Here is a 23,689-nt window from a genome sequence, read left to right on the forward strand (position 1 = left end):
GTTCTGAGTGGCTCTTCATCTACCCAGCAATCGGGTTCAAAAACCGTTATGTGACAGATGGTCAATCGCCTTGTAGATAGGTAGCAATACCAAAGTCCTGTCGTCAACGGAGTAGATCGGTCAAAACCGCGGCAACTTTACCCTTCGCCTGTCTAGATCTGTACGAAAGTACACTTAGCTACTTATCCTAGACGCATCATGGCTACAGGGACTCGCACTCGTAGAGAGGTTGGCGAGCTAGATACCGGATAGCTGATCGTAGGGGCAGGACGGAGTATCCTTTTTTTGACGGAGTATCCTTTTTTTTTTTTTTACTTCTTCTCCTTTTCTCGCTTTCCCTTTCTGCCTCCTTTTTCTCTTTATCATGACACTTCGCCTTCTTTCCGCCCCCTTTTTTAGGTTCAGAATTGTACCTAGTACGGAGTTTTAGGGACGGACGTCACAGTGTGGTCACAAGTGGGCGGCGATCATTCGATGGCCTAAAATTAATCCGTCCCACTTTTGTAGCTCCAACGGTCCTGTAGGTGCGTTAGGTATCAAAGTCGATACTGTAGACAGGTATCCTACCAGCAGTAGTTAGTTCTCGATTTTCCTGCCTCATACTGGCTGGCTCTAGACTGCGGTGTGCACTTATCGCTCCTGGGTTGATCTGCTGGTCCAGCCTCCAGCGGTTGGATGTGAAGTCACGGGGGTTCTCCTAACAGTAGTAGTTACAGAAGACACCCTTAGTTGCAGGCCAATACTCCCTATAGTCGTAGACTTATCAACCATGCAAGATTTTCGACAACAATTGACTCTACTGTACGGAGGTTATTCGAGCTGTTAGAGTTCGGCGGAGACAAGACCATAATTTTCTACGGAGTAGGTACCGCTTCCTAAAACCATGGATACATAGAGGCCATCCCCATGCCCCGGATGCCATTGACTTTGTACCGCTCGGTAGAAGCATAGAGCAGTAGAATTCAGGTTGTTTCTGTGGTTCAACGGTCTGAGGAGAAACTCCCTTAAAAACCCCTCAACTACACGATTCAATATTAATGCAAAAAAGATGGAAGGGAAGAGGTGAAATCCTTCACATGATCCTTGGATGGATCCTGAGTTCCCTTAGACAGTTAGACAGGTTCCGCTGGACTGGAACGGTCCCACGCAGCGCCCCCGATCAAGGGCTGGAATCAACGAACTAGTGAGACTGTGATGCGCGTCTTACTTGTTTCTAATTTCCATTGCTTCTCGGTCTCGCTCTCTTTCTTCCTCTCCATCGCGCGGCTCCCCAGACATTCATGGGTTACGGAGTACCTCATCGTCTGCTTTATGATTTGACCACGTTATGAATTAATGAATCTGTTCCTGTTTTGTTTGAGAAGCTGTTGTACGGACTATCTGTTTTCTCCGAGGCTTCTCAGCAGCAATCATCTTGAATTGATACATCACCTCTGTTATCATCTGTCGCATATTGTCCAATCTCCTACTATTCGCTGCTCCTATTGATTCGATTCTGTCAGATGCCGAGCCGCTTCGTCACACCGTCTCGGTCTTGGAATCAAATCTACCCTGTCATTCGTCATCTCTACTTCGCAGCCCGCCGTCACCACAATAAGCACAATATCACCAGCGCACTATAGCCTCACCAGGTTTGGTCATGTCGTGTCGCAAGCACGGATTTCAACCCCAGCTTGGGCTGTCTATTCGTCTTTCCTCGGTGTAGTCGACGCGAACTTTGTGAAGCAGGGGGACGACTAGTCCACTATACATATCATTTGCTCGTCTTACTTAGACCCTTCCCGGTCTCCCGTGCTTTTTTCCCTACATTAGCCGCCATGGAGTCGGTGGTATCGGCACCTGACAATATATCTCTCCAGTCGGATCGACCCAAGGACTTTTCCACGACCGTACGCGAACGTGAATATCTCGCGGATGAACCAATCGATATTGAGACCCGGTTTGCGACGTCAGTGTCCAATTTACGACGCGCTCACACCGTGGCACAGGGAAGGAACATCGCAAAATCAAATGTTGGCGTGAGGGCGGTTAGGGGAAGGGTTGCAACCTCGATCCTACGTGCCAAGGACAGCCATGAAATACTGAAAAAGCGTCCTGTTAAGCGCTTCGACATCCCACAGGCTCCGCGTGATGCGCTTGCAGGTGCAAGGGAACCGAATCACTTCACAGTTGGAAATGTCGGGCAGAATGGCAAGATCTTTCTCAGGTATGGTTGGAGCAGGCGCTGAGGTTTCACGAAGCTTGGAAGAGACCACGAAATGACTAATGAACCTCTCCATTCGTTTAGGCCGATTCAGAATCCGTTTCACAAGGAACCGCATCCTACACCCTTTCCCCCTCCACCTGCTCGGTCCAAGACCGACCACTTGCATGTGCAGTCACGCGGTCATGATGGAAACGACCCATCACGATGGTCCAACTCGCAGCTCTCTGAACTGCGCCCCGAATTCATACCGGAAGAAGGTGATGAGGACGGCGATTCTGTGGTCACGGACGAGGCAGCCTCTGAGTACAACCGTCAGCAGCAGCACCGCCAGCGAGCACATTCCTTCTCCACCATATCAGAGCAGCAATCAGTGTCGGGTGGGAAGCGATACGGAGAGTTTCGGATCGTCATTGACAGACCCGACGATCGACCCAGATCTGCAGACGACTCTCGGCGCCCGACACTGGATATCCCAATCCCCCACTACCGATTGGGAACGCCACAATTCAATACCGAGGGGAGCGCCGCTTTGCACAGCTCTGTATATTCACGAGCATCCTTGTCCGACAATTTTCGCGTCTCGGGATTCCTGAGAGAAAATTGCAGCACTAGTCCCAGTCCTGGTCCCAATGTCTACATCGGGGACTCATTTCAGCCAGAAAGGCCGTCCTTTGCTGCCTCCATGTTCTCTGGCCAGCCAGCTGTGGAGATGGCTCGAGTCTCAACTGCGACGGTGAATCCGGTCTTCTACGAGCTGAAAGAGCCCATTGAGCCCTCCATATACGATTGCCTATCTTCAAAAATGCATGACAGCTCTGTAGTCCGCTATATCTCTGGGACCAAGGACATTTGCGCGGCCACTCCAGCACGTCTTGTAGCGCAGATATCGTCTGAGTCGTTCATGGATTATGAGCTTGTGTCTGACTTTTTCCTCACCTTTCGCTCCTACCTCTCCCCCGGTAATCTTCTTTCTCTTCTGCTCGCTCGGCTGCAGTGGGCCATCAATCGACTTCAGGACGATGGCAGGATTATCCGCATTCGCACCTTTGCCGCGCTCCGGCATTGGATTCTTAATTATTTCGCCGACGACTTTGTCCCTGATTATGATCTTCGCGCTCGATTTTGCGACACAATCAATACCATGTACGACAACGTCAAGGCCCGAGAAGGGGGTGGGATGAGTGACTTGAAAATCTTGATTGATCTTAAGCGCTGCTGGCATGGCAAGTGTGCCGCCTACTGGGACTTGCCGACAGATCATGTAGCTCCAGGCACCGTCATTGCCCCAGGTGGTTCCGACGTCGAAACAGCCCCCAAGGGCGAAGGCAATGCCGAGGAGCACGAGTGCGATTCCACAACGCCTGAAGTCAACCACGAACACCAAATTGGTGACCAGCAGAGTCTCCCTGCTCTGCAGCAGATCCAGCACGATCGGAATAATTCCACAGCTACGGCAAAGAGGATGCCGGCATCTACAAGAAGCGATCATAGTGTTCAGGCCACATCTTGTTCCTTGCCACCCAAATCTCCTAAGCGCCTCTCCGTACCTGTTGCCGCATACAGGGCGCCTCATCCAGTGCCTATAATCCCGTCTAAGCTTCTATGCTCCCCACCCGAGTCCCCAAACGTGTCCCCAATTATAGCGAAACGTCTCCCGTTCCATGGCCATGCGCACAAGCGCAGTGGTAGCTTTTCTGACTCCGTTCGGGATGACAGGGCGCCTTTGTCCTTGTTGAAGCTTGAACAGCAGGCGTTCGCTTCTCAAGAGATATTGAACCTAGGAAGCCTGATTCGTGGCGAGCTGTACCCTCCAGCCGAGTCGTACATGACCATGATGGCGCCGCCTTCTCCGCCTTTGCCCTCTGCGAGCGCTGGCGCGCAGGACCGTCGCAATACAATGAATGAGACTTCAAAGCCTCCTGGCTCGAGTTCAGGAATGAAGACGATTATCGGGTCTATTCGCCGAGCTCTACATAGCAGGCACGGAGGACAAAGCGTCTCGTCGCGTGCCGCGAATGGCCAATGGAGCCCTTCAATGCGTGGAAAAACATCAGCCTTACCTAATAATGTAGCCTTTGGATCCGATCTGTACAGAGACAGAAAGTCCGCGGCGACGTCAAAGAGGCCAATTCGAATTGATATTCTGTGTGACGAGGCGTTGCAAGAATATCGTCGCGCGGTTGGCGAGGTAGATTCTCCCCAGGCGGCTAAGGCCCCCAGACTAGAAGTAACCGAGCAAGCGATGGAACTGGAAGGCAGGAAGACAGACCGCCCGACTCCCGGCTTCGACCGCTCAAAGGCCAAAAGTCAAGTCACCATGGGCAGTCAATCAATCGTCATTGTCGATGACACCGGGGTGGGAGATCCTATCATGTCTGGAGCTGTGCTGGAGCATTCGATGGGGCTTGAGCAGTCTCCTGGCTTTCTGAACGCTGCGTCCACACCCACAACTGTCAAAGCAGCCTCTCTGCGCCCTCCGTCTCATCGGTCGACTCTGGCAGAAGATCAATATTCTCTGCCCATCTACTATGAGGAAGCAGACTCTGGGCCACCTAATAGAATCTCGAGGTTCCTTCGCTCATCCGGAATCTCTGACCCACGCCGATCATTCTCCACGGAGCGTTTCTCGGTCTCTTGGAAGAGAACATCTCCCTCTCTTCGTCTCCGAAAATACGCTTCTTTCCAAAGCGGGATATCGAGACAGCGTTCGGCCATGGCCCCAGGACCATCGCTACCGCCAGCTGCTGATTCGAACCCTTCTAGACTCACAGTGGGAACGCACGTTGGACCAACGCTTCGTCGGCGCCCTGGTGGAGATTTGCGGCAGATGCAGACTGTGCGTGGCCTGCGGTCGCACCCAGATTCCGGATCATTTGCTTCTGGATCGACCTATCGCAGCTCTTTCCCTGATAGCCTGATTAGTCGACAAGACGATAATGTTTCCAGGCCCCAAACGAGCCTAATCCCTCCTAACCCGCGATATGAGTTGATTCAGACTCACTCGTCTCAGATGTTGCGACGCTCATTTGAAGCTGCTATTGCGCAGTTTGCGCAGATTCCGGATGACGACGACGGAGGGATCGAGTCAGCGTTGCTGAAATTGGAGGGAAAGTGGCCCGGGTCCCCTACCGGCGGTCAACCGGCAGGGTTCTCGCACGGCGATCAGGATCATGGTGGCATGTGCAGAGAGCAAGGCCATCTTCAATACGGTCAGGCCCTCGGGTCGTCTGACCATACAGCATCGGAAGTTGCTCGCAGACGGTGCCAAACTTTGCTCGGGACCGATTTGCTCTATCCGCAAGCTCGGCGGCGCCTTCCCCCCTCCAGACCGTACTCCGACTCGCTTGCGGGATCGGAGTCGGGGGAGTCGTATAGCTCAATACCCCTTCTCGAGCGAGGCCTCAGTGATGAGTCGATGAAGAAACCCGATCCGTCCCCAGGATCGCAGAATCCTACTTTACTTCGGCCTAGGCTGAGCAGGATATCGACTCTGGATACAAAAGAAGTTGAGTCCTCTCATCCATCTATCGATATCGTCCAAAAAACCGATAGCCTTGAATGTATCCCACGAGGATCCACCATTCCTGTGCCTTTATCCAAAGGTTCTAAAGACCGGCGGGGGGGCCTTTCAGGACTTTCGTCCGAACTTTCTGTTGATATTATAGGATCACAGGAAGCTTTTGACCCGCGGCTCTCGTTGGACACGCAGAGTCTTGGGGATTCCTCGTTTGGTATCCCACCTCATCCTCTGGCTCACCCTCCTTCGCCCCCGATGACCATACAGAATCCTCGTTCAGTGGCCTCCTGCACCACGCCCATGGATCCAGTTTTGTTTCCGGCAGAGCCATTAACTCCAGACCCCTCACCTAGGAACAAGGAAGCGGAAAGGAACAATCTTCGCCCGGTGAATACGCAGCAGGTCTCGAGTGATGTGCTCTCTCGATCTGAGATGGATCGCCAACGCTACAATGTCTCCAATAACCCTGAACCAGACCATGTCCCATTTATTCTCTCATGCGAATCCCAGATCCTTGCTCAGCAGCTGACCCTGGTCGAGATGGCTGCGCTCAGTGAGGTGGATTGGAAAGACTTGGTCGATATGAATTGGAGTAGCGGCTCGCCCTCCACTCGGAACTGGGTGCAGTTCCTCACCGAGGAGGAACGAAGGGGAATAGATCTCGTAGTGGGTCGATTCAACCTCATGGTGCGATGGGTGGTTTCGGAGATCGTTCTCGTGCGTACGGTAGAAGAGCGAGCTAGCACCATCGCCAAATTCATCCATACTGCCGCCCACGCGAGACGGATCTGTAACTACGCAACGATGCTGCAGATTGCCATTGCTTTGTCTTCCACGGACTGTTCGCGACTGCAAAAGACTTGGGCTCTGGTGCCGCCATCGGAAAGACGCCTGCTGAAAGACATGGAATTACTCATCCAGCCCGTCCGCAACTTCCATGATCTTCGCATGGAAATGGAAACGGCCAATTTGCAGGAAGGCTGTATCCCGTTTGTCGGTCAGTGAGCTCTCGGCCGACGATATCTCATAGACATGCTGACTCAATTCTTGCAGGGTTATACGTCCATGACCTCACTTACAACGCGCAGAAACCAGCGCAGATAGCAAACCCCAATGGAGAACCGCTGGTCAACTTCGAGCGACATCGCACGGCAGCCAAGATCGTCAAGAGTCTTCTTCGACTGATTGACGCGAGCACCAAATACAAATTCGAGCCTGTGCCGGGCATCATCGAGCGTTGTCTCTGGATCGCATCGCTTTCCGAGGAGCAGATTCAAAAACGCAGTAGGATGCTGGAATGAGCTTTTGATACCCCATCTACTGACTTATTATTTGCATCTACTTTGGAGGAGTCTTGTCATTTTGTGTTTTTGCAATTGCCATGGTATACACATATACCCTCATGGTTTTGTTATTCTGCTGATCATGCGCCAGCAATTATCACGTCAATTGATGTACATTATATACCTGCATTTATTTAGCGCTTGGAGGATGGGACTGGATGGAGCAATGATTGTTGAAGGTATTTAGCGATTGAAAGTAATAAGCAGTAACTTGATGATTGTTGGATGTGCGGCGGGCGTCCTGTCATGGGAATAACGGGAGTAGCGATGATGAAATGCGGGCATGCTTGCCCAAATCCAAGCTGGAGAGGATGAAACGCGCCCTCTCAGTCCGAGATGATTGAGAGTGGAGCTGGATCATGTCAATCACTCACAGGTTTTGTCCACAAATGAAAGGGAAAGCTCAGTTAATAAATGAAAATTCACCGATGCTGCATCGACGTAGACTGACAGACATCACTTCACTCGCTCCATAATCCATCCCACTCTCCATTCTCCTGTTTCCGCCTTGCTTCCACCACCTGTACCACCACCTCCTCCTCCTCTTCTGCCCACGAGGGATCATTTATTCCCGCATAATCAAAGAGGAGGCTTTCTGCCATAATCACTACCAGTTCCCTCCATGGAGCTACTACGTCCTAATCCATTCTGACCCGCTCCGATTGCTTTCCTACCGGTTAATTAAGGTTAACCAACCACGACATGGATCCGCCAGCATCCCCCCGCGAGGCTTCCGACGAGTCAAATCCCAGTCACGACAACGAGATCGATCGAGATCATGACTTTGAGGAGACAGATCTTCAGCCAAAGCAGAAACCCAGAGTTCTTCCGGATGATTTGCCCACATCATTGGACGATCGGCGCTCTGTGCCTATGCTCCAAGAGACGGAGATGTACGATGCCTGGCAAGGTAGGTGGTGTATCTTAAATCACTTGCGCTGTTGCCCGTCGTGGGGTCTACAAGGACATAGTCTCGACGGCCTCTGGTTGGCTTGGTCACAATTACGCAAAGAGTCACTGACAGCTAATGTAATCCCCCATGCCCGCAGGCCAATCCCAATTCCTCACAACCCCAATCGCCGCAAAACCACTCAGCTTCAGTCTCGCGCTCGACGACCACTCCCACGACGACGAACATACTCTCCAAGCCCAGTATGGGCGCGGGATCGCCGCCTCGCTGGACGATGATAACGTGTCCACCATCACCGCGCGTTTGGAGGACAGCGACGCTCGGTTAATGGAGATGCTGGCGGCACAGGCGGCGCACCGGGAACTCGAATCTCTGGACGCGGATGAGGACGCCGTTGCCAGCGACGAGAAGCTTACGGACGCGGAGAAGCGAAAGATCCTGCAGCGGAGCCTGAATATGGCGGCGAGTAATGGCGATGTGGACCGCGTGCATAAACTTGTGGGGGGCAAGGCGAAGGACTACGTTGATGTCAATATGCCGGATGAGGAGGGGACGGTTCCGCTGATCTATGCAAGCTGTTTTGTGCGTATTTGGATATTTTTCTCTCGTCGGGGTTGGGTGAGGTACTGATTGAGAACAGGGCCATCAGGATGTTGTTTCGGCGCTGCTCGATGCCGGAGCCAATGTCGACCAGCAGGATCGAAATCAGTGGAGCCCGCTGATGTGGGCGATGACGAACCGACACAAGACCATTGCGAAGATTCTTCTCGATCATGGTGCCTCGCCGGATATCAAGTCTTCGTCTGGCGGGACCGCGTTCGACTTTGCGCAGCCGGGAAGCGAGATCTCCGAATATTTGCATGAGAATGGGTACAATTTTGGACCGAGCGCGATCGAGGATGATTTTTACGACTCAGGGTTCGCACATGGTCGCTTTGAGGAGGAGATTGCGGAGAATGAGATGAAGCGGCGTATGATGATGGAGGAGAGTGCTATCAACCTGGAGGTTGATTTATCGAGTCTGGGGCTCGACGAGAAGTTTGAAGTGGGTACCATATCCCCTAGAGATGTTAATGACGCTGACACGTATAGCCGCTCGACGAGGACGATCTGGAAGACGAGCAGCAAGAGTTTGTCTGGGACCGATGCTTAAATGATCAGATGTTCGTATTCCAAGAGCATGAACTAGAACGAATCCTGGACATCATCATCACCAACATGACCCCGCAACGTTCACCGTCACAGAAACCGGTGCCCGCAAATCTCCTGTTCCTCAGTGCGCGATATGCCCATTATCATGCCAGCCCCGAACTGCTGGCGGATCTCCTCAATTCGGCGACGGAGAAGATCAACGACGTCGTTGAACGGCATCAGTGGGACATGACCATACTCGCATTCTGGATGTCAAACGCTACTCTTCTGTTGCATTACTTGAAGAAGGACGCAGGCTTGGTAGAGTCGACTGTCGAGTTTCAACTACACCTGGCAGAGCTCATCAATGAGATATTCATCTTGATCATCCGCGACGCTGAGCGTCGGATGAACAAGGTGCTCGACGCTGCGATGCTGGATCATGAGACCATACCAGGACTGGAAGATGTGGCCTTCCAGAATGAATGGAAGCTCTTCCGGCCCAAGAACAAGACAAAAGCCCCAGAACCTGCCGAAAAGCGATTTCGGCCACCATCTCCAAGACGGAGAGCGCAAGTATCGCCGCGGAACATTACTTCTCTACTATCTTCGACCTTATTTGTCCTCGATCTCTACGACGTACATTCGGTCATCACCACACAGATCCTATCGCAGCTCCTTTACTGGCTTGGGGCTGAATTATTCAATCGAATCATGACAACCAAGAGATACCTAGCGCGAACCAAAGCCATGCAGATCCGGATGAACGTGTCCACCCTGGAGGATTGGGCACGTACCAACAATAGGCAGCCGGAGCACTATGAGAATGGGTCGACGACGTGCACCGGTGAAAGCACCATGGAAAGCGCGCGCAAGCACCTGGCGCCGGTCATTCAGCTCCTGCAGTGGCTACAATGTTTCTCGTCATTGGGAGACGACCATGAGTCTCTCGTCACTACCTTGCTGCAATTGCAGCAGTTGACTCCCGCCCAGCTCCTCCATGCAGTGAAATCGTATCGACCGGAGGTGGGAGAAAAGGGCCTTACGAAGCAAGCGATGAAGTTTTTGCTTGATCTTCAACGCGATCCCGATCTCCTTACCCGAGAGCAGCGGAGACTGCAAGGTGCCACGGAGCAAGGGACGGCGGACGAATCAGGGCCGAAAGACGGTCGTCCACAAACCCCTGGACAAGACCGGCCTTCGAACGTCCCAGTTCCCGGCACCCCTGAGGCATCCACACGCAGCATGGCGTCGCCTGGTTCTACCAGTGCATCGCCCCGTCCAGGGCAACTCTCACGGCCCGATGAGCGCAACGGGACGAACTCGGTGTTTCTGGATCCATCGCTTACTCTACCTTTCTCCTTACCTACCAGCACCGACATGTTGATCAGCTACGGGGCAGGATGGGGAGGAACCAACCGAGAACGAGCGCGAAAGTACATTCCCACGGTTCCCCCCGAGGTTCTGACCCGGTTCGACCGCGATGGATGATACAAGGAATCAGGTGCGCTTTGGAATTGGGTTACAGCAGTAGCGAGCTAGCGATACCCCCGTGGAGTCTTGAATTGGATTCTCGTATATACTTTTGGTCATCTATTGTATCACCAATGCGGCGCGGGCTGCAAGTCGGCATCTTGAAACGTATTCCGTGTACTCCCGTATGGGGTTGACGATATTATGGGAGAAATCACGGTACTCGGTGGACATTCAGACTCCGGCATGGACAAACGGACAGGTGACTGGAAGGAAACCCGGAGACTTCATTTGCATCAAATGAAATAGGATTGTGATCATCTTTGAGATTACTGGATGCGGACGCGATGATTCCTGCGTCGCGTGAGGTTTTGTAGGCAAGTGAGTATGAAGATTGAGTAAGGACGTTAGAGATTGTTTAGATGAAACATCTGGCTGGATCCGAGTCTAGGCAATTTCAATCATCAACGAAGATTGATTCAGGGCAAGATTTACGGCTAGGCCGTTTAAGTAAGACCAAAGAGGAGAAAAGAAGCGATCCTCGGCCGAAATAGGGTGAGGGATTACCCGATTTGGAAGGAGACCTCTCCATTCATCTCCTAATGACCAGCATGTCCTTGCTTCCTTGAGAAGGTTGATTCTACTCCGTACAGGGGTCTCAAGCCTCCCTTCTGTCTCATTCGTCGATGCATGGCACAACTAACCCGCTTTGGCAGAGTGGGGTATGCGCTAAGCCGGCACTAATGGCCAGCTAAGGATTGGAGGCTTTGGAGCTACTGCAATACTAACTATAAACTGTATGGTCCTCCTAACCCTATACACTAAACTAGGTAGAAATTGCTACCGATCCACGTCGGCTCCGATACTATCACCGAGAAACTCCAGAGCCCAGGCATCAACATTTTGCCCCAAGCCATCGGGGAAACTCAGACGAAACTTTTGTGAGAGTAAAGATATCAAGAAACCCTTAAGAACAGAAAACAAGCATTGAGTTTGATTGCGATCGCCAAGTTGAGATTGAGCATGTATCAACTATCATGGTCTTGCTGCAGTATGACAGGAGGGGTATCTACCTAGTTCTTGGGAAGCACGGGAAGCACATATATGCGATATCTCCTTGGTCAATTCGGTCGTCAATAATGTGAAGTAGGTTATCCGCCATTACGAAGAATAGCTATTCTCACTTCATAAGGGACTTATTCCAAATTTCCAATACCGAGTACTCGTCTTTGCGAAAGGTGTATCTCACCTCGGACCGTCCCGCTTCAGCACTTCTCTCTCTCTTACACACTCCTGTCGTAGAATTCAACACCAACAAGAAAGACAATCGGCAAGGATGATTGGTTTCGTCTTTCTTGCCTACGTACTCCTGCAAGAAACGCCTCCAATCGATAGACACTTGCCTAGCCCCGGCCTTTTCCCACATTCGTCGTCATCACAGAGCGCCAGACCTACGCAATGGGCGACTAGTCTCCACTCCGGGTGAACCATAAGACTCCAGACTCGTGTATTTTCCGTGGCTTTCGAGAGTGTAGATAAAGGACAGCTTGCAAAAGATTCGACGATGACAATCCTGAAGGATTATTTGAGAAAGCTTTACCCACATCTTCCCGAACACCTCGGGGCTGCAAAGTATTAATAATTGATACTACTCCGTACATACATAAGTAATATTAATAATATTTTAGTCAAACTCCTAAGGAAACAAACAAACTCCACTGATTTCCCGACCTGGCAGTTGCGGACGGGAACTTGGCCTGTTCGGGTAAGTTGAACTTTCCCTCTTTGGGTCCTTCCTCTTTTGTTGATCTGGGGCGTTGTCCTATTATTCATATTTCTTTCTTTCTTTCTCGAACATCATATACAATCAGTTCAATCCCTCATCCCTTGTCCGCAATTCTTCTGCTTTTCCCCTCCCTCTGGCTTGGTTCTTCCCAGACGTCGACCCCTAGCCCTTACCCAATCTGGGTCATATCCTGCTCCCGTCCGCTATGCATTGCTGTATCCGTGGTCGATCGTTTGCATCCCAGCTCATTTGATGCCACTGATTGGTGTGGGACCATCCTCTCTTTGTGCACTCCAGAGACTCTCGCTTGCTGACGTCGACAGATAGATAGGCCCAGTCGCAGCCTGTCCAGGCCATTTCTCGCAGCTTTACTGCTCTTGCCGATGCTGCCAGACCAGTGTTTGGACTAGACAAGTTATTGCGCTCATTTCTACTCATCTGCCCTCCCCCACCTCGCCAAGCTTCCAAGTGTCTCATCGGAGACATGCTGCTCACCCTGAAACCTTCCGCTCAGAATAGGATCAAAGGTCCTCATGAGTACGCTATTGTCCGCCAATCTGTTCCCACCCCGCGGTCTTCCCCGCCTACTGTTCCCGCCGCCTCTGCTACCGCTACGTCTCCGAAGACTTTGCGCAGAGGATTGCCTCCTCCATCGTCAATTAATCTCCAACCGGATGTTGGCCGCTCCAACATGGCGCCTATGAGCCAATTACCGCCCGCGCCGCCGGGATGGAGCTCCCCGGAGGACTTACGCCAATGGCTTCATGCTAAAGCAGAGGAAGATCGCCGATTGCAAGAAGAGGAAAAAACACGCCAGGAGTCTCTCCGATTAGAGCAGCGGAAGATCGAACAAAGCATGCTTCGTGATTCGCTGCAGTCGGGAGTTCCACCTCAAATGATTCCGCTCATCTTCGCCGGAATCACTGGCGGCAGCCTTCCCCAGTCTGCTATCGAATTGATACAGCAGTATGCGTCCCAGAATCCTGGCACGCGCAGTAATGGGCCACCTCCCCCTTCACACCATTCAGCTCCTCTGCACCAGCAACAGCCATCTGCACTTGACCTACCGCCGCCACCCTCACTGTCCCAGCGGCATCCACCTTTGGCAATCCCTGCAGACATTCGACGTGACTCGCGAGTCCTTCCACCAACCCCGTACGCGAGCCTTCCACCACAGCAGCAGCCGATTCCTGGTCCCGTGCTGTCTCAGCCTCTCCCTACCCATGGACGTTCTCCCAGCAGCCAGTCTTTCGGACGTCCTCCCCTATCAAGCGGCCGTGGAAAGGCCACCGCCTCATCTTTGTCTCGGATCAACGGCGAAACATATTTGCAGCATGTCCCACTCACACTTAGTAACGCACAGTATGTAAATGGCTCTTCAGTTCCTCCGTCTCCGGCGGCGGGAGTCAAACAAGAACATCCGCCACGGCATTCTCCTCCATCCTTATATTTTCACCATTGGGTCCCACCGGGCCAACCCCCTCCAGGAAAGAACCAACATGACTCCCCCGTGATATCCATTGCTCAGACGCAGCGCCGTTATGAATACCAGAGCCCCCCTGGTCGAAAAAGAAAGTCTCAGATTCCCCATCAGCCGGCTCCTCTTCCATCCTCACGTCCCTCGGACGCTCCCTCCTCTTCGTTGCCGTCCTCCCAGCTTGGCTCCCCGATCGCCAGCAATCAACCGCCAGATTCTCGAGCCCATTACCGCCAGCGCAGTGATGCATCTAGCTCGCTTGATTCGCGAATGCAAGACCATCGTGACGCTAACCAAGGTAATGATTCGTTACATCAGAAGCCTTGCACGTCGAGCTCGAATCAACCGTCGGGTGACTTTAGCCCTACAAAGGAATTGAATGGTGGAGATATACCATCCGACAGCGTAGGCGTTCGGTATCAGGCTTCCCACATGTCTGACAATGTCAACAATTCCAGCAGAGCTGAAGATGCTGCTGGAACTTCTTCTCAGCCTTAGTTCAACGACAGACCAGAGCCCGCTCGTGGCAGATATTCTCGAAAGTTAACACTATTTGATCTTGGCCTTTCACATAAAACTGGCAACCAGATAGATCGATGTGGGGCTCACGGACTAATTTATTCCTCCATAGAGACGACGTGATGAATTTCTTGACATTTTTATTGTGCTAAAAGTTGCTTCTCGCCACCTAGGTGATATCCTTTCATCAGTACCCGATTCTTTTGGGTTATGTTCAACATTGTTGTGAGCATGCACATCCATTTTCGCAGGTCTATGGTGATATGTATAGCAGATAGCGCAATCTGGCGCCATTGGTGTCCTGTCAGTCTCACGACTGTTCCGCACAGTGTCCTCATGTTGGGAATTGTGGCTTGTACAAAAGTAATTGGAGCACATAGAATGAGATAAATGCCGTTACCATTAGATCAAGCGGCTGATCTATTGAAGAATTTGTTCAACCGTTTAATAAGCCGAAAAGATTACGCTTACAACCTGGGTGACGGACAAGAATACTGTTGATTAAGTCTGTACGAGACAGGCACATATAGTGACCTAACGATATGACAAGATGGGCCTTGCTTGGGGTATCAGGATTAGAATCAAAACAGACTAGGATGTGCCCTTGCTTCAAGGGACGACTGTAAAACGTGTATAGACGGTCTGGACCACGAGTTGATAAATGTCAGGACGGAAATGAAGGGGCAAGACAGAGCACGACAGGAAAGAAAAGGGAGAGGATGAGATACACCCCAGAGAGAGAGTGAGGGACAGAATGAATGTAGCCTGAAAGAAAAGATACCAGACAAAGGAATGAGGTTGTGAATGAAGTAGTGAGGGGGGTACCCTAGGGGAACGAGGAATGAAGCGAGTGATTGCGGTAGTATGATATTTATATTGAGGTGGCTCACGTGACCGCCGTTGACCTATTATATCCGTTGGCGGAAAAGGGTATTAGGAGTGATGGTAATGTAGTAGGATTGTCTCGGGGAAGTAGCCTGAAGGGCTTGTTGATTATTATCCTTCGGTGGATTGTCAGAGAAAGTCATTCGGCGGTGGTGAGATAAATGGACTCCTAGACGTTTGAGACGAGAGAAATCCTGTCTTGCCCTCTCAAAAGCAATGCAATGGCCGTGAGAATATATTATATATGAGAGAGACGGTTCGTCAAAACCCCATGGTGGGTCTTCGGTCATCAAAGGAATCGTGTGGATGGATTATATGACTGGTGGTGCAGCGCGAACGTGTAGGGAGGATTATAGGTGCGATGCAAGTAATTGAGTATTAGGATATGCGGTTGTCTGGTTGAGGGTAGATGAATGAGGGGTTTCACGCTTTCATCCCCCCTTCTTGCGTCGATGAACTTTCCATTCAGCCTTGGCGACTCGCATGAAAAGTTCCACATCTTGAATGGGGACCCAGCTAGTGAGGACCTTCATGGCATTCTCAAAGTCCGACTCCAGGATGATCTCCCGCATCCCATCGATGAGCGCGGCGGACGTGGCATGGAGGACATCCAGGCCCCTGCCGAACGCGCTTGTGACTTGTGCCTCGGACTTGATGGTTCCTTTGCCGGGCGGTTCCTCCGCATCGCCAAGGAGCATGAAGACGTCCCATACGCGGAGTTGCGCGGGGAAGGGGATGGAGTAATTGAACAGCGTGAGATACCAGCGGGTACCGTACGCGGTGGGCGGGATTCCCAGTTCGTTTAGCTTCACGGCGACTTCGCCAGCGTCAAGCCATTCTCGTTCAAAGTCACCAAGGGCTTCCATCAGACCAGAGAATCCAGATTGGTACAAGCGCTCCAGCCCTCGGAGCTGCCACAGTCGGACAAGCATGATGAACGCATGCTCCTCATCGTAGTAGGCGAGGAGGGTCGCCGCAAGCGCCGCCATACCCTGTACATAGCCAGTATCAGGAAAGTACAAGGACATTGCATGCAGAACGCGGAACAACAGCCTCTGGCCACCACGATAACGGCGGCGGAACATAATGTGACTGGTTATCGTTCTCGGGACGTCAATGTCGATCTGTACATCGTCAGGGGACGAGATGAGCTGAAATTCATTGTAAGCCTCGACAAGCTCCTGCTCCGTCGGGCTGTCGCTGCGCCGCTTGGCGCTTGCCTCTAAGAATGCGTACCAGGCCGTTGCGCGCCATCGGTCGGGTATACCCTTCCATGTCCGCTCGATCAGCTTGGTACTCTGCGTGTCGAATTCGAAAGTCATCCCGCCACCGAGTGCGGTTCGCCGCGTAGGCTTGGCCATCTTGGTCCACTTGTCCTCACGCTCCCACTCTTTCTTGCGCATCGCGCGTGCAATGGCGGAGTCCCGTCCCGTTCCAGAGGCCGCCGCGTCGCTCGGAAGTGTGAGCATGTCACGCGCCTCATCCTTAAACCGACGATCGCGATTGTGCGGAAGATGATTAGCCGCCTGGCGGAATCGAGACGTTGACCGTCGGAGAGTGGAACTGTACGTGCTTTGCGATGACGATGGGCGCATAGATGGCGCGGATATCTTACGTGTCGGTGATCGGCCCGAAAAAGATCGGTTGCCCGCCAGGGCTGACGGAGGTCGGATAGAATGTTTTCGTCGCGGTGTCTCTGATGCTAGAAGTAGGCTGGTAGAAACGCGCTGGATGGGGCTATGCTCCGTGCCGTCCGCCGAGTTGAACGTAGTACTCCGAATGAAGCCGTACCGATCAACATCACCTGCCTTGATATTCTGCCAGTATTCAATACCACCGGCAAGTTCGTGGGGCTCCCTCTTCGGGCCAGAACCATTGCTGCTGTCAGGCCCAACCGACGACTCCCCACCACTCGCGCTGCGTCCAGAGACGGCGGAGGCCTCCGTTGGAGTGGGAGCAACTTCCTCCCACAGCACTGCATTCTCCATTGCAAGGGACTTGGCCACCTCCGAATCGGTCACATTTTCGTCGCCTTTCTCATACATCAACCTGACTCGGCGCGAAAGCATGTCCTCGTCGGCCGAGATCGCTCTGCTCGGAACGCTGCTGTGCCTCGCTCGCAAATACGACAATGGCTTCGTCCGGCGTCTTCGCGCCCCATAGAGTTCTGGCTCCGCACTATTTTCCTCCGGTGCAGTCGCTGATGCGCTTGTTTCATCCGTCTCGTTCTGCTCTGACTGTTCCATTGAAGATTCTGCCGCTGTCTGCGACTCATCTGGCTGTGGCAGTTCATGCTTCGAGATCTCGCGCTGGAGGCGCTGCCTATCCTCCTCCTTGATAAGACTACCACGTTTCGAAAATCGCATGGACTGCGGTCCGAGGCCGTCAAGTGAACCGTTCGGGATATTAAGCGAGATCTTATTGAACGGTCTCTCAATCTGAGGCGGAGGCGGCGGTGACTCCGGCCTCCTGTCAAACTCTCCAGACCGTTTCCCTCTCAAAGCGCTCCATTTGCGCTCAGACCACCGAGACCCCGGTCGAGAGCCCGGCCGCGATCCAGGCCGAGACCCGGGGCGCGACCCAGCATCATTGACAATGATACTGGGAATACTGCGCAACGACCGCCGGCTGAAAGTAGAATGGTTGTCCTCCGGCGGCGTCAGCCTCTTTTCCTTTGCGACCGACACCGAGGAGGGCGCGAGGCCCGATTCCGCACTGCTGTTCTGATGCGACACCAATGCAACCGACTCGAACTTGTTCCCCTGGTTTTCTGACGATGATGCGCTCGTTGACGCCGATCGCTTCTCTGAACATATCACGTAGTCGTGCGGAGTAGGAACCGAGGCGGATCGGATAGCCCCAGAGTCTGCGAGGGCGACGGTGTCCTCGTAGCGCAGGGCAGAGATGGTCGAGTCCGGTTCCGTCATGACGACGGCAGGCACCGAAGAAGAGCGTTGGTCCCCCATGATCATTATCGCCGATCGATTTATCCTGGCATGACTTGCAGCATCTGGGGTGATTGGAATCGTAGCGACCGTGATTTTATGGATTCTTTTCCGTTCGTTTTGAATCGGGAAGTACAGACAAATTTGTTTTCAAAAGGGGAGGGCAGGCAGGCAGGCGGGGACGAGGACGACGGCGAGGGGGGCGCTTTGGGGAGGCGAACGCAATTAACTCGATCTCGCTGGATTCTGCAGGATGTTGGGCACGAAGAATACCAGATCGGGGTACTTGGGCGATAAAAGGAGCGAAAATGAATGACAATGGCCCAAGGGATTGAACATGACCGACCTCCCTGTCAAGGAGGATGAATATGGAATAATAAGAGGTAATAAAGAAGAGACTGACGAGGCTAGCGAGCACTTAGTGTAGTGGTGACTAGATGTAGTACCGCGGCTCCCTGGATGCTTGGCAAGGAGGAATAAGCTTCACTTCTGCTCTGAGTCGAATCTAGGGAGGAGTCGATAGTCGAAATGGAGAGGTAGACAGGTATCTAGATGTGCTGAATGTTCTATGCAACTCAAAACGGACGCTTACTATTCTGGTTTCGCATCATCCTTCTTTCTTTGAGGAACGAATTCCGTCTCGCCATCCTCAGGCAGCAAGGCTACCTCTCCTCCAGAACTCGTGTCTTCTACAGTCTTTGATACTACTTAAAAAAAAAAAAAAAAAAAAGGAAAATTCGCTTAGCTAGGTACCAAGAGGAACCCGGAAAATTAGACTAACAGTTGAAAATTCAACGCAGGGATCATCATAGGGGGGCTAAAAAAAGCGATTATTGTACAGTTGAACTCCATACATGTCCCACTTTGGGACTGCAAAAGCCGCGCGCTCTGGTGGGTCAGTCGCGGAAATTCGTTGAAGCCGAATATTATTGACGAAATTCTCCGTACGTAATACTTTTAATTATTCTTATACTTGAAGAGGAAAGAAGTAATCAGCTTCGATCCATAGTTAGTAGAATTTTGTCACCTCTAGATAGTTACTGTGGTCTGAATCTCACTCGGAGTGGTGGTTCTTGAAGCCGTGCGATCTGAATCCACAAGATAAGTTATTGTGATGTGAGCAATAAAGTCTGGAGCATAATCATTATATTACCTTAAACACAGTACTGCCACGAGGGAAGAGGTTACTCTCACTACAGAAAAGGTAGATATCCCTTGAATAACAACTAGGCCAAATCCTTGGTTCTACAACCAAGTTCTCTCAAATAAACTACTCCCTTACGACAGACTATTGCCGGTCTTTTCTCCCGCATCATTATTTTGTGATATTATTGAAGGGGTCAAGCCCTTGACAATCCTTCCTCAACGCAAGGACTGACACAGGTCTCTCTCTTTTGCTCTCTTCCTGTTCTTTTTGTTGTGGCTTTTCTGTTTACGGTGATAATCCATGTCAACGTCGTTTTATCCGAGTCCTAGATACAGAAACACACTCTATAACTCCGTGGAGGCCATATACCAGTAGGCCATCAATGCAATAAGGGACGCTGGTCCAACACAAACAGTCCTGCTGTAGTGACGAACGTGAACAAGAGGGGGCATTCCAAGAAGGCCATGCACTAGGCCGCAGCGGCGGTGTTGACTCGCGATCTGGATGGCTCCTGCGCTGACCGTGCTGGTTCAATGGGCTCTTGAGGTAGCAGCTCGATTTGACGGACTAAGAAACTCTTCTCGTCCGTGAACTGGTCGTCATCCGTGCGATCCATTAGGAATTTAGGCAAGAATTTCAACAAACGGTCCCGATTGTTGATGAGAATCCGTTGCACCGCGACCGATTTGTTAGGATTTGCGACGAATACCTATGCCACATTCCTCATCAGCAATTCACGGATTCGCCGCCCATCGTTCGTGCCAGAGAAATAGGGGATCATACCTTGAAAACGTGGAACCCCTCGTACTGAATCATTTTACGATCATCTTTCAGCAATTGCATGCAGAGTTTCAGATTTTCCCCGCTTTCAACATATGCCATCATCACACTGTAATTGGCTCGATCCAACAGAATCTCACCGAGAAGCTTTATACTCTGGCGCTTGGTAACATAGGAGCTCGATTGGATGAGTGCATTGAAGCGGGAAAAGAAGAGGTCAAAGTTGGTAGTGAGGTAGGAGGTCACAAGACTCTTGTGACGAGTGAGAATGTCCTATGTCATGGTTACTCCTTATGACTACTTCAATCATAACAGGCGTTGCTTACCCTAAATGTTGTAAAGGAATCGGCGCTTACTTCGAAGCTGCTCTTGTCGATCCAATGGAAAAATCTCCAAAAGATGCCATTGCCTTTCTGAGGGATATCGGGGTTGACCTGCGTCAATCTGATCGCGGGTTGACCCTCAGTAGACTGATCGTATAGGATAATGGCCGCACACACGTCGAATTTGAGTGCTTCTCTTAGGATGGCGCCACAGGGCATTGTGCTCTCGGGTGATTCGTATCCCCGACAGAGCTCAACAATGATCTCGGGACGATTGTGTACAATATAAGAAATGACTGGTGGGTCGCCATTGGTGGCCTGGCCGGGCCGAAAACGAAGGATCTGAGAGAATATGATCTGCGTATCTTTTCTGGCTTGAAAGGGAAGATGACGGAGGTTGCGGGCAAGTTCGTATAGCAGATCTTCGTGGACGGTGGCTTGAACCAGGGCATGTACTTGCTCCGGAGTCGTCTCAGTTTCTAAAGCGGACTGCAGTCAGCATAATGACCTTACTCTTTCATAGAATGCGCCGATGCGGCGAGACAATGGTGCACGCTCATTACACTAACCTTGAGTGCCTTGGACGATCACTTTCATTTGCGCAAGTTGCTTGGCCAGGTCATCTTCGACCTGTATGGAGCTGTCAGCAAGCTGCAGATTCGTACAATGTATGGCATAAACAAGCAGAGGGAACCTGTGAGACTGACCTTGGCAGCTGCCGGTGCTTCCCCTAGTCTTAACAATAGCTCCTTAATTGTTCGGACGACGTCAGAAGGCGGCCGTTGTCGATTCCGCCAGAGGAAAGCCATTTCCGTTGATATAAATAATGTAATATGTATTGGACAGGGAAGGTTGGTGTAGAGGAAACAAAGGAGAGGATGGGAGACAATGAGCTGTTCAGTGCATGTGAAAGATGCAGGGTAAGCAATTGATCCCTAGCAGAAGAAGGGTAATATGAACACTTGCTCTGTCTCGACTGAAGGAAGCGCCGAAGCGGTGAGCCTGCACAAGGAGAAAAGAGATGGAGAAGGAGAAGGTGGTGGTGATGACGATGAGGTTTGTCTCAGCTCCGACTTGTTATCTGCCCTATCGATCTGAGGGGGATGAGCTGGTGTCAGGCGGAGTGCCGATAAACAAAGTACCCAGCCAGCATTGGGCGGGGCAACCAGCGGGTTCTGTTGTGATAACTCAATTTTTTTTTCTTTTTTTTTTTTTTGTACCGATTTTGGTCCCCTCAATTGCTTGAACCCCTCCGTCCATATATTTACATGGTCCATTGGTCGCCACAATTCCGTGCAAATAATCAAGAATTCTAAGAATTAGGAGTGCAGAAATTGAATTGCCGTTGTCCAAATTTGAATTGAGTCAATGTCTGCCACAATTCCCTCAGACCGTCCCTTAAGGGACCAAGATGCCCTCTCGACAACCTCTTCAGACGATTCGGATATCAGCAACGAAGAGGGATGGGAAGATGTTGAGCCTGATGACGTGACACAGCCGGTAATTGGCCTGTTTTCCGATAAGGTCTACCCCGATGTACAGTCGATGCTCCAGGAGTCTAAAGACAAGCATGGCTTTGACTTGCGGAAGATTCGAAAGGATCTTGGTGTGTAATATCGATCGTTGGGGCGCTCTGTTCTCGTTATTGTTCTGATGCTCCTAATATGGGCATAATCATGATTGTTTGCGAGAAATCCTAGCTAACTGTTACGTTCCACATCAGACTTGGATTTCCTCGGTACTATCAAATTAGTCAATTATGTCCGGTCTCAAGTCAAAGCTGGGAACACGACCCCGGATGTCTCTTCGAAAGATAAGTTTGAGGACGAGGCTTACTTGAAGCCGGTCCTTGAGGACGACGCCCTTTTGTATAGCTTGGACGATATCGACGACGAAGAACCCGCGACAGCCGGTGCCACTGAGGCAGAGCGCCGCGTGATCGAGCTGCAGGAGGACCTTGAACGCCTTCAGAGCCAGTTCACTGAATATAGAATGGCCGTGCAAAAGTCAATGGAAGAACAGTTGTCGAAGGAAGATGAGAAATTGGGACCATCGCCCAGCGGCCCGTCCGGCAAGAAGATGAGCAAGATTGAGGAGGCAGATTCAGATTACTTCGTTTCTTATTCGTACAATGGTCAGTTCTCCGCTGCCCTGTCGAGCTGAATATGCTTTTTACCTAACTGTTATATTTTTGAAGCCATCCACGAGTCCATGCTCAAGGATACTGTCCGTACTGACTCCTATCGCGATTTCATTTACGACAACAAGCATCTCTTCAAGGACAAGGTCGTCTTAGATGTCGGATGTGGAACTGGCATTCTTTCCATGTTCTGCGCGAAAGCAGGTGCCAAGAAGGTCATCTCAGTCGACAATTCCAATATCATTGACAGAGCCAAGGAGATCATCTACACCAACGGCTTCGGCGATGTGATCACGTACGTATTTCTGCTTCCCGTCAGATATTCATCTACCGGAATCTAACATTAGATCAGATGCATCCGTGGCAAGATTGAAGAAGTCACTCTGCCTGTTCCCCAGGTCGACATCATCGTCTCCGAATGGATGGGCTACTGCCTTCTATTCGAGGCTATGTTCGATTCGGTCATTTACGCCAGAGACCGGTATCTTGCTCCAGGAGGACTGATGGTACCCTCAGACGCCACCCTACGTATTGCGCCGTTCGCCGATTCCGAGTTCATCTCGTCGCACATCTCATTCTGGGACGATGTGTACGGATTCAAGATGGGCAGCATGCGCAAGAACATCTACGACGACGCGCTTGTTCGTAGCGTACAGCCTGCGGCTATTCCTGGTGATTCCGATGTCTTCCTAGAACTGCCGTTGCACACCATCACCGTGGAGGAGCTCACGTTCCTGAAGGAGTTCCAGGTTACTCTGAAGGAAGATATCGACGCCCTCGACGGTTTCGCTATCTGGTTTGATATTTTCTTCATGCCCTCTAGGGATTCTACTATCCCGAAGAACGCCGTTCCTTCAGACATGCAGAAAAAGGGTTTCGTCGCCTTCACTACAGGCCCTGACGGACCGGAGACGCATTGGCAACAGGGTGTTCTCCTGATTGATCGCGAGAGAAAGAAGGGAGTCGCCCTAAAGAAGGGTCAGACCATCACCGGCAAGGTCGGTTATCAGAAGAGAGAAGAAGGGTCGCGCTCGCTGGACATCACCATCGAATGGGACACGCAAGCGGGCGAGCAGGGGGCCCAAAAATGGGCGCTCCAATGAGTTA

General features: G+C 51.5%; 6 protein-coding genes across 6 annotated transcripts; 4 read left to right on the forward strand and 2 right to left on the reverse strand.

Annotated features, from left to right (window-relative positions):
- Positions 1-1,817: 1,817 nt before the first annotated feature.
- Aspvir_005708 (mitotic regulator LTE1) lies at positions 1,818-7,024 on the forward strand (the record flags this gene model as incomplete). The annotated part of the gene is made up of 3 exons (XM_043268921.1): positions 1,818-2,206; positions 2,288-6,720; positions 6,777-7,024. The coding sequence occupies 3 exons, from the start codon at positions 1,818-1,820 to the stop codon at positions 7,022-7,024; spliced, it is 5,070 nt and encodes a 1,689-aa protein (XP_043124856.1).
- Positions 7,025-7,768: 744 nt separating this feature from the next.
- Aspvir_005709 (DIL and Ankyrin domain protein) lies at positions 7,769-10,598 on the forward strand (the record flags this gene model as incomplete). The annotated part of the gene is made up of 4 exons (XM_043268922.1): positions 7,769-7,976; positions 8,116-8,558; positions 8,617-9,021; positions 9,069-10,598. The coding sequence occupies 4 exons, from the start codon at positions 7,769-7,771 to the stop codon at positions 10,596-10,598; spliced, it is 2,586 nt and encodes an 861-aa protein (XP_043124857.1).
- A 2,252-nt stretch (positions 10,599-12,850) lies between these two features.
- Aspvir_005710 (uncharacterized protein) lies at positions 12,851-14,341 on the forward strand (the record flags this gene model as incomplete). Its single annotated transcript, XM_043268923.1, has 1 exon — positions 12,851-14,341. One exon carries the CDS (start codon positions 12,851-12,853, stop codon positions 14,339-14,341), a length of 1,491 nt encoding a protein of 496 aa, XP_043124858.1.
- Positions 14,342-15,678: 1,337 nt separating this feature from the next.
- On the reverse strand, positions 15,679-18,213 carry Aspvir_005711 (putative TBC domain protein; the record flags this gene model as incomplete). The annotated part of the gene is made up of 1 exon (XM_043268924.1): positions 15,679-18,213. One exon carries the CDS (start codon positions 18,211-18,213, stop codon positions 15,679-15,681), a length of 2,535 nt encoding a protein of 844 aa, XP_043124859.1.
- Positions 18,214-19,808: 1,595 nt separating this feature from the next.
- Positions 19,809-21,251, reverse strand: Aspvir_005712 (Mo25 family protein; the record flags this gene model as incomplete). The annotated part of the gene is made up of 5 exons (XM_043268925.1): positions 19,809-20,048; positions 20,123-20,392; positions 20,446-20,921; positions 21,012-21,072; positions 21,150-21,251. The coding sequence occupies 5 exons, from the start codon at positions 21,249-21,251 to the stop codon at positions 19,809-19,811; spliced, it is 1,149 nt and encodes a 382-aa protein (XP_043124860.1).
- Positions 21,252-21,810: 559 nt separating this feature from the next.
- Aspvir_005713 (protein arginine methyltransferase RmtB) lies at positions 21,811-23,685 on the forward strand (the record flags this gene model as incomplete). The annotated part of the gene is made up of 4 exons (XM_043268926.1): positions 21,811-22,048; positions 22,166-22,576; positions 22,640-22,877; positions 22,935-23,685. The coding sequence occupies 4 exons, from the start codon at positions 21,811-21,813 to the stop codon at positions 23,683-23,685; spliced, it is 1,638 nt and encodes a 545-aa protein (XP_043124861.1).
- Positions 23,686-23,689: the final 4 nt, after the last annotated feature.

The sequence above is a fragment of the Aspergillus viridinutans genome (genome assembly GCF_018404265.1).
Source record: "Aspergillus viridinutans IFM 47045 DNA, scaffold_3, whole genome shotgun sequence".
Classification (NCBI taxonomy): domain Eukaryota; kingdom Fungi; phylum Ascomycota; class Eurotiomycetes; order Eurotiales; family Aspergillaceae; genus Aspergillus; species Aspergillus viridinutans.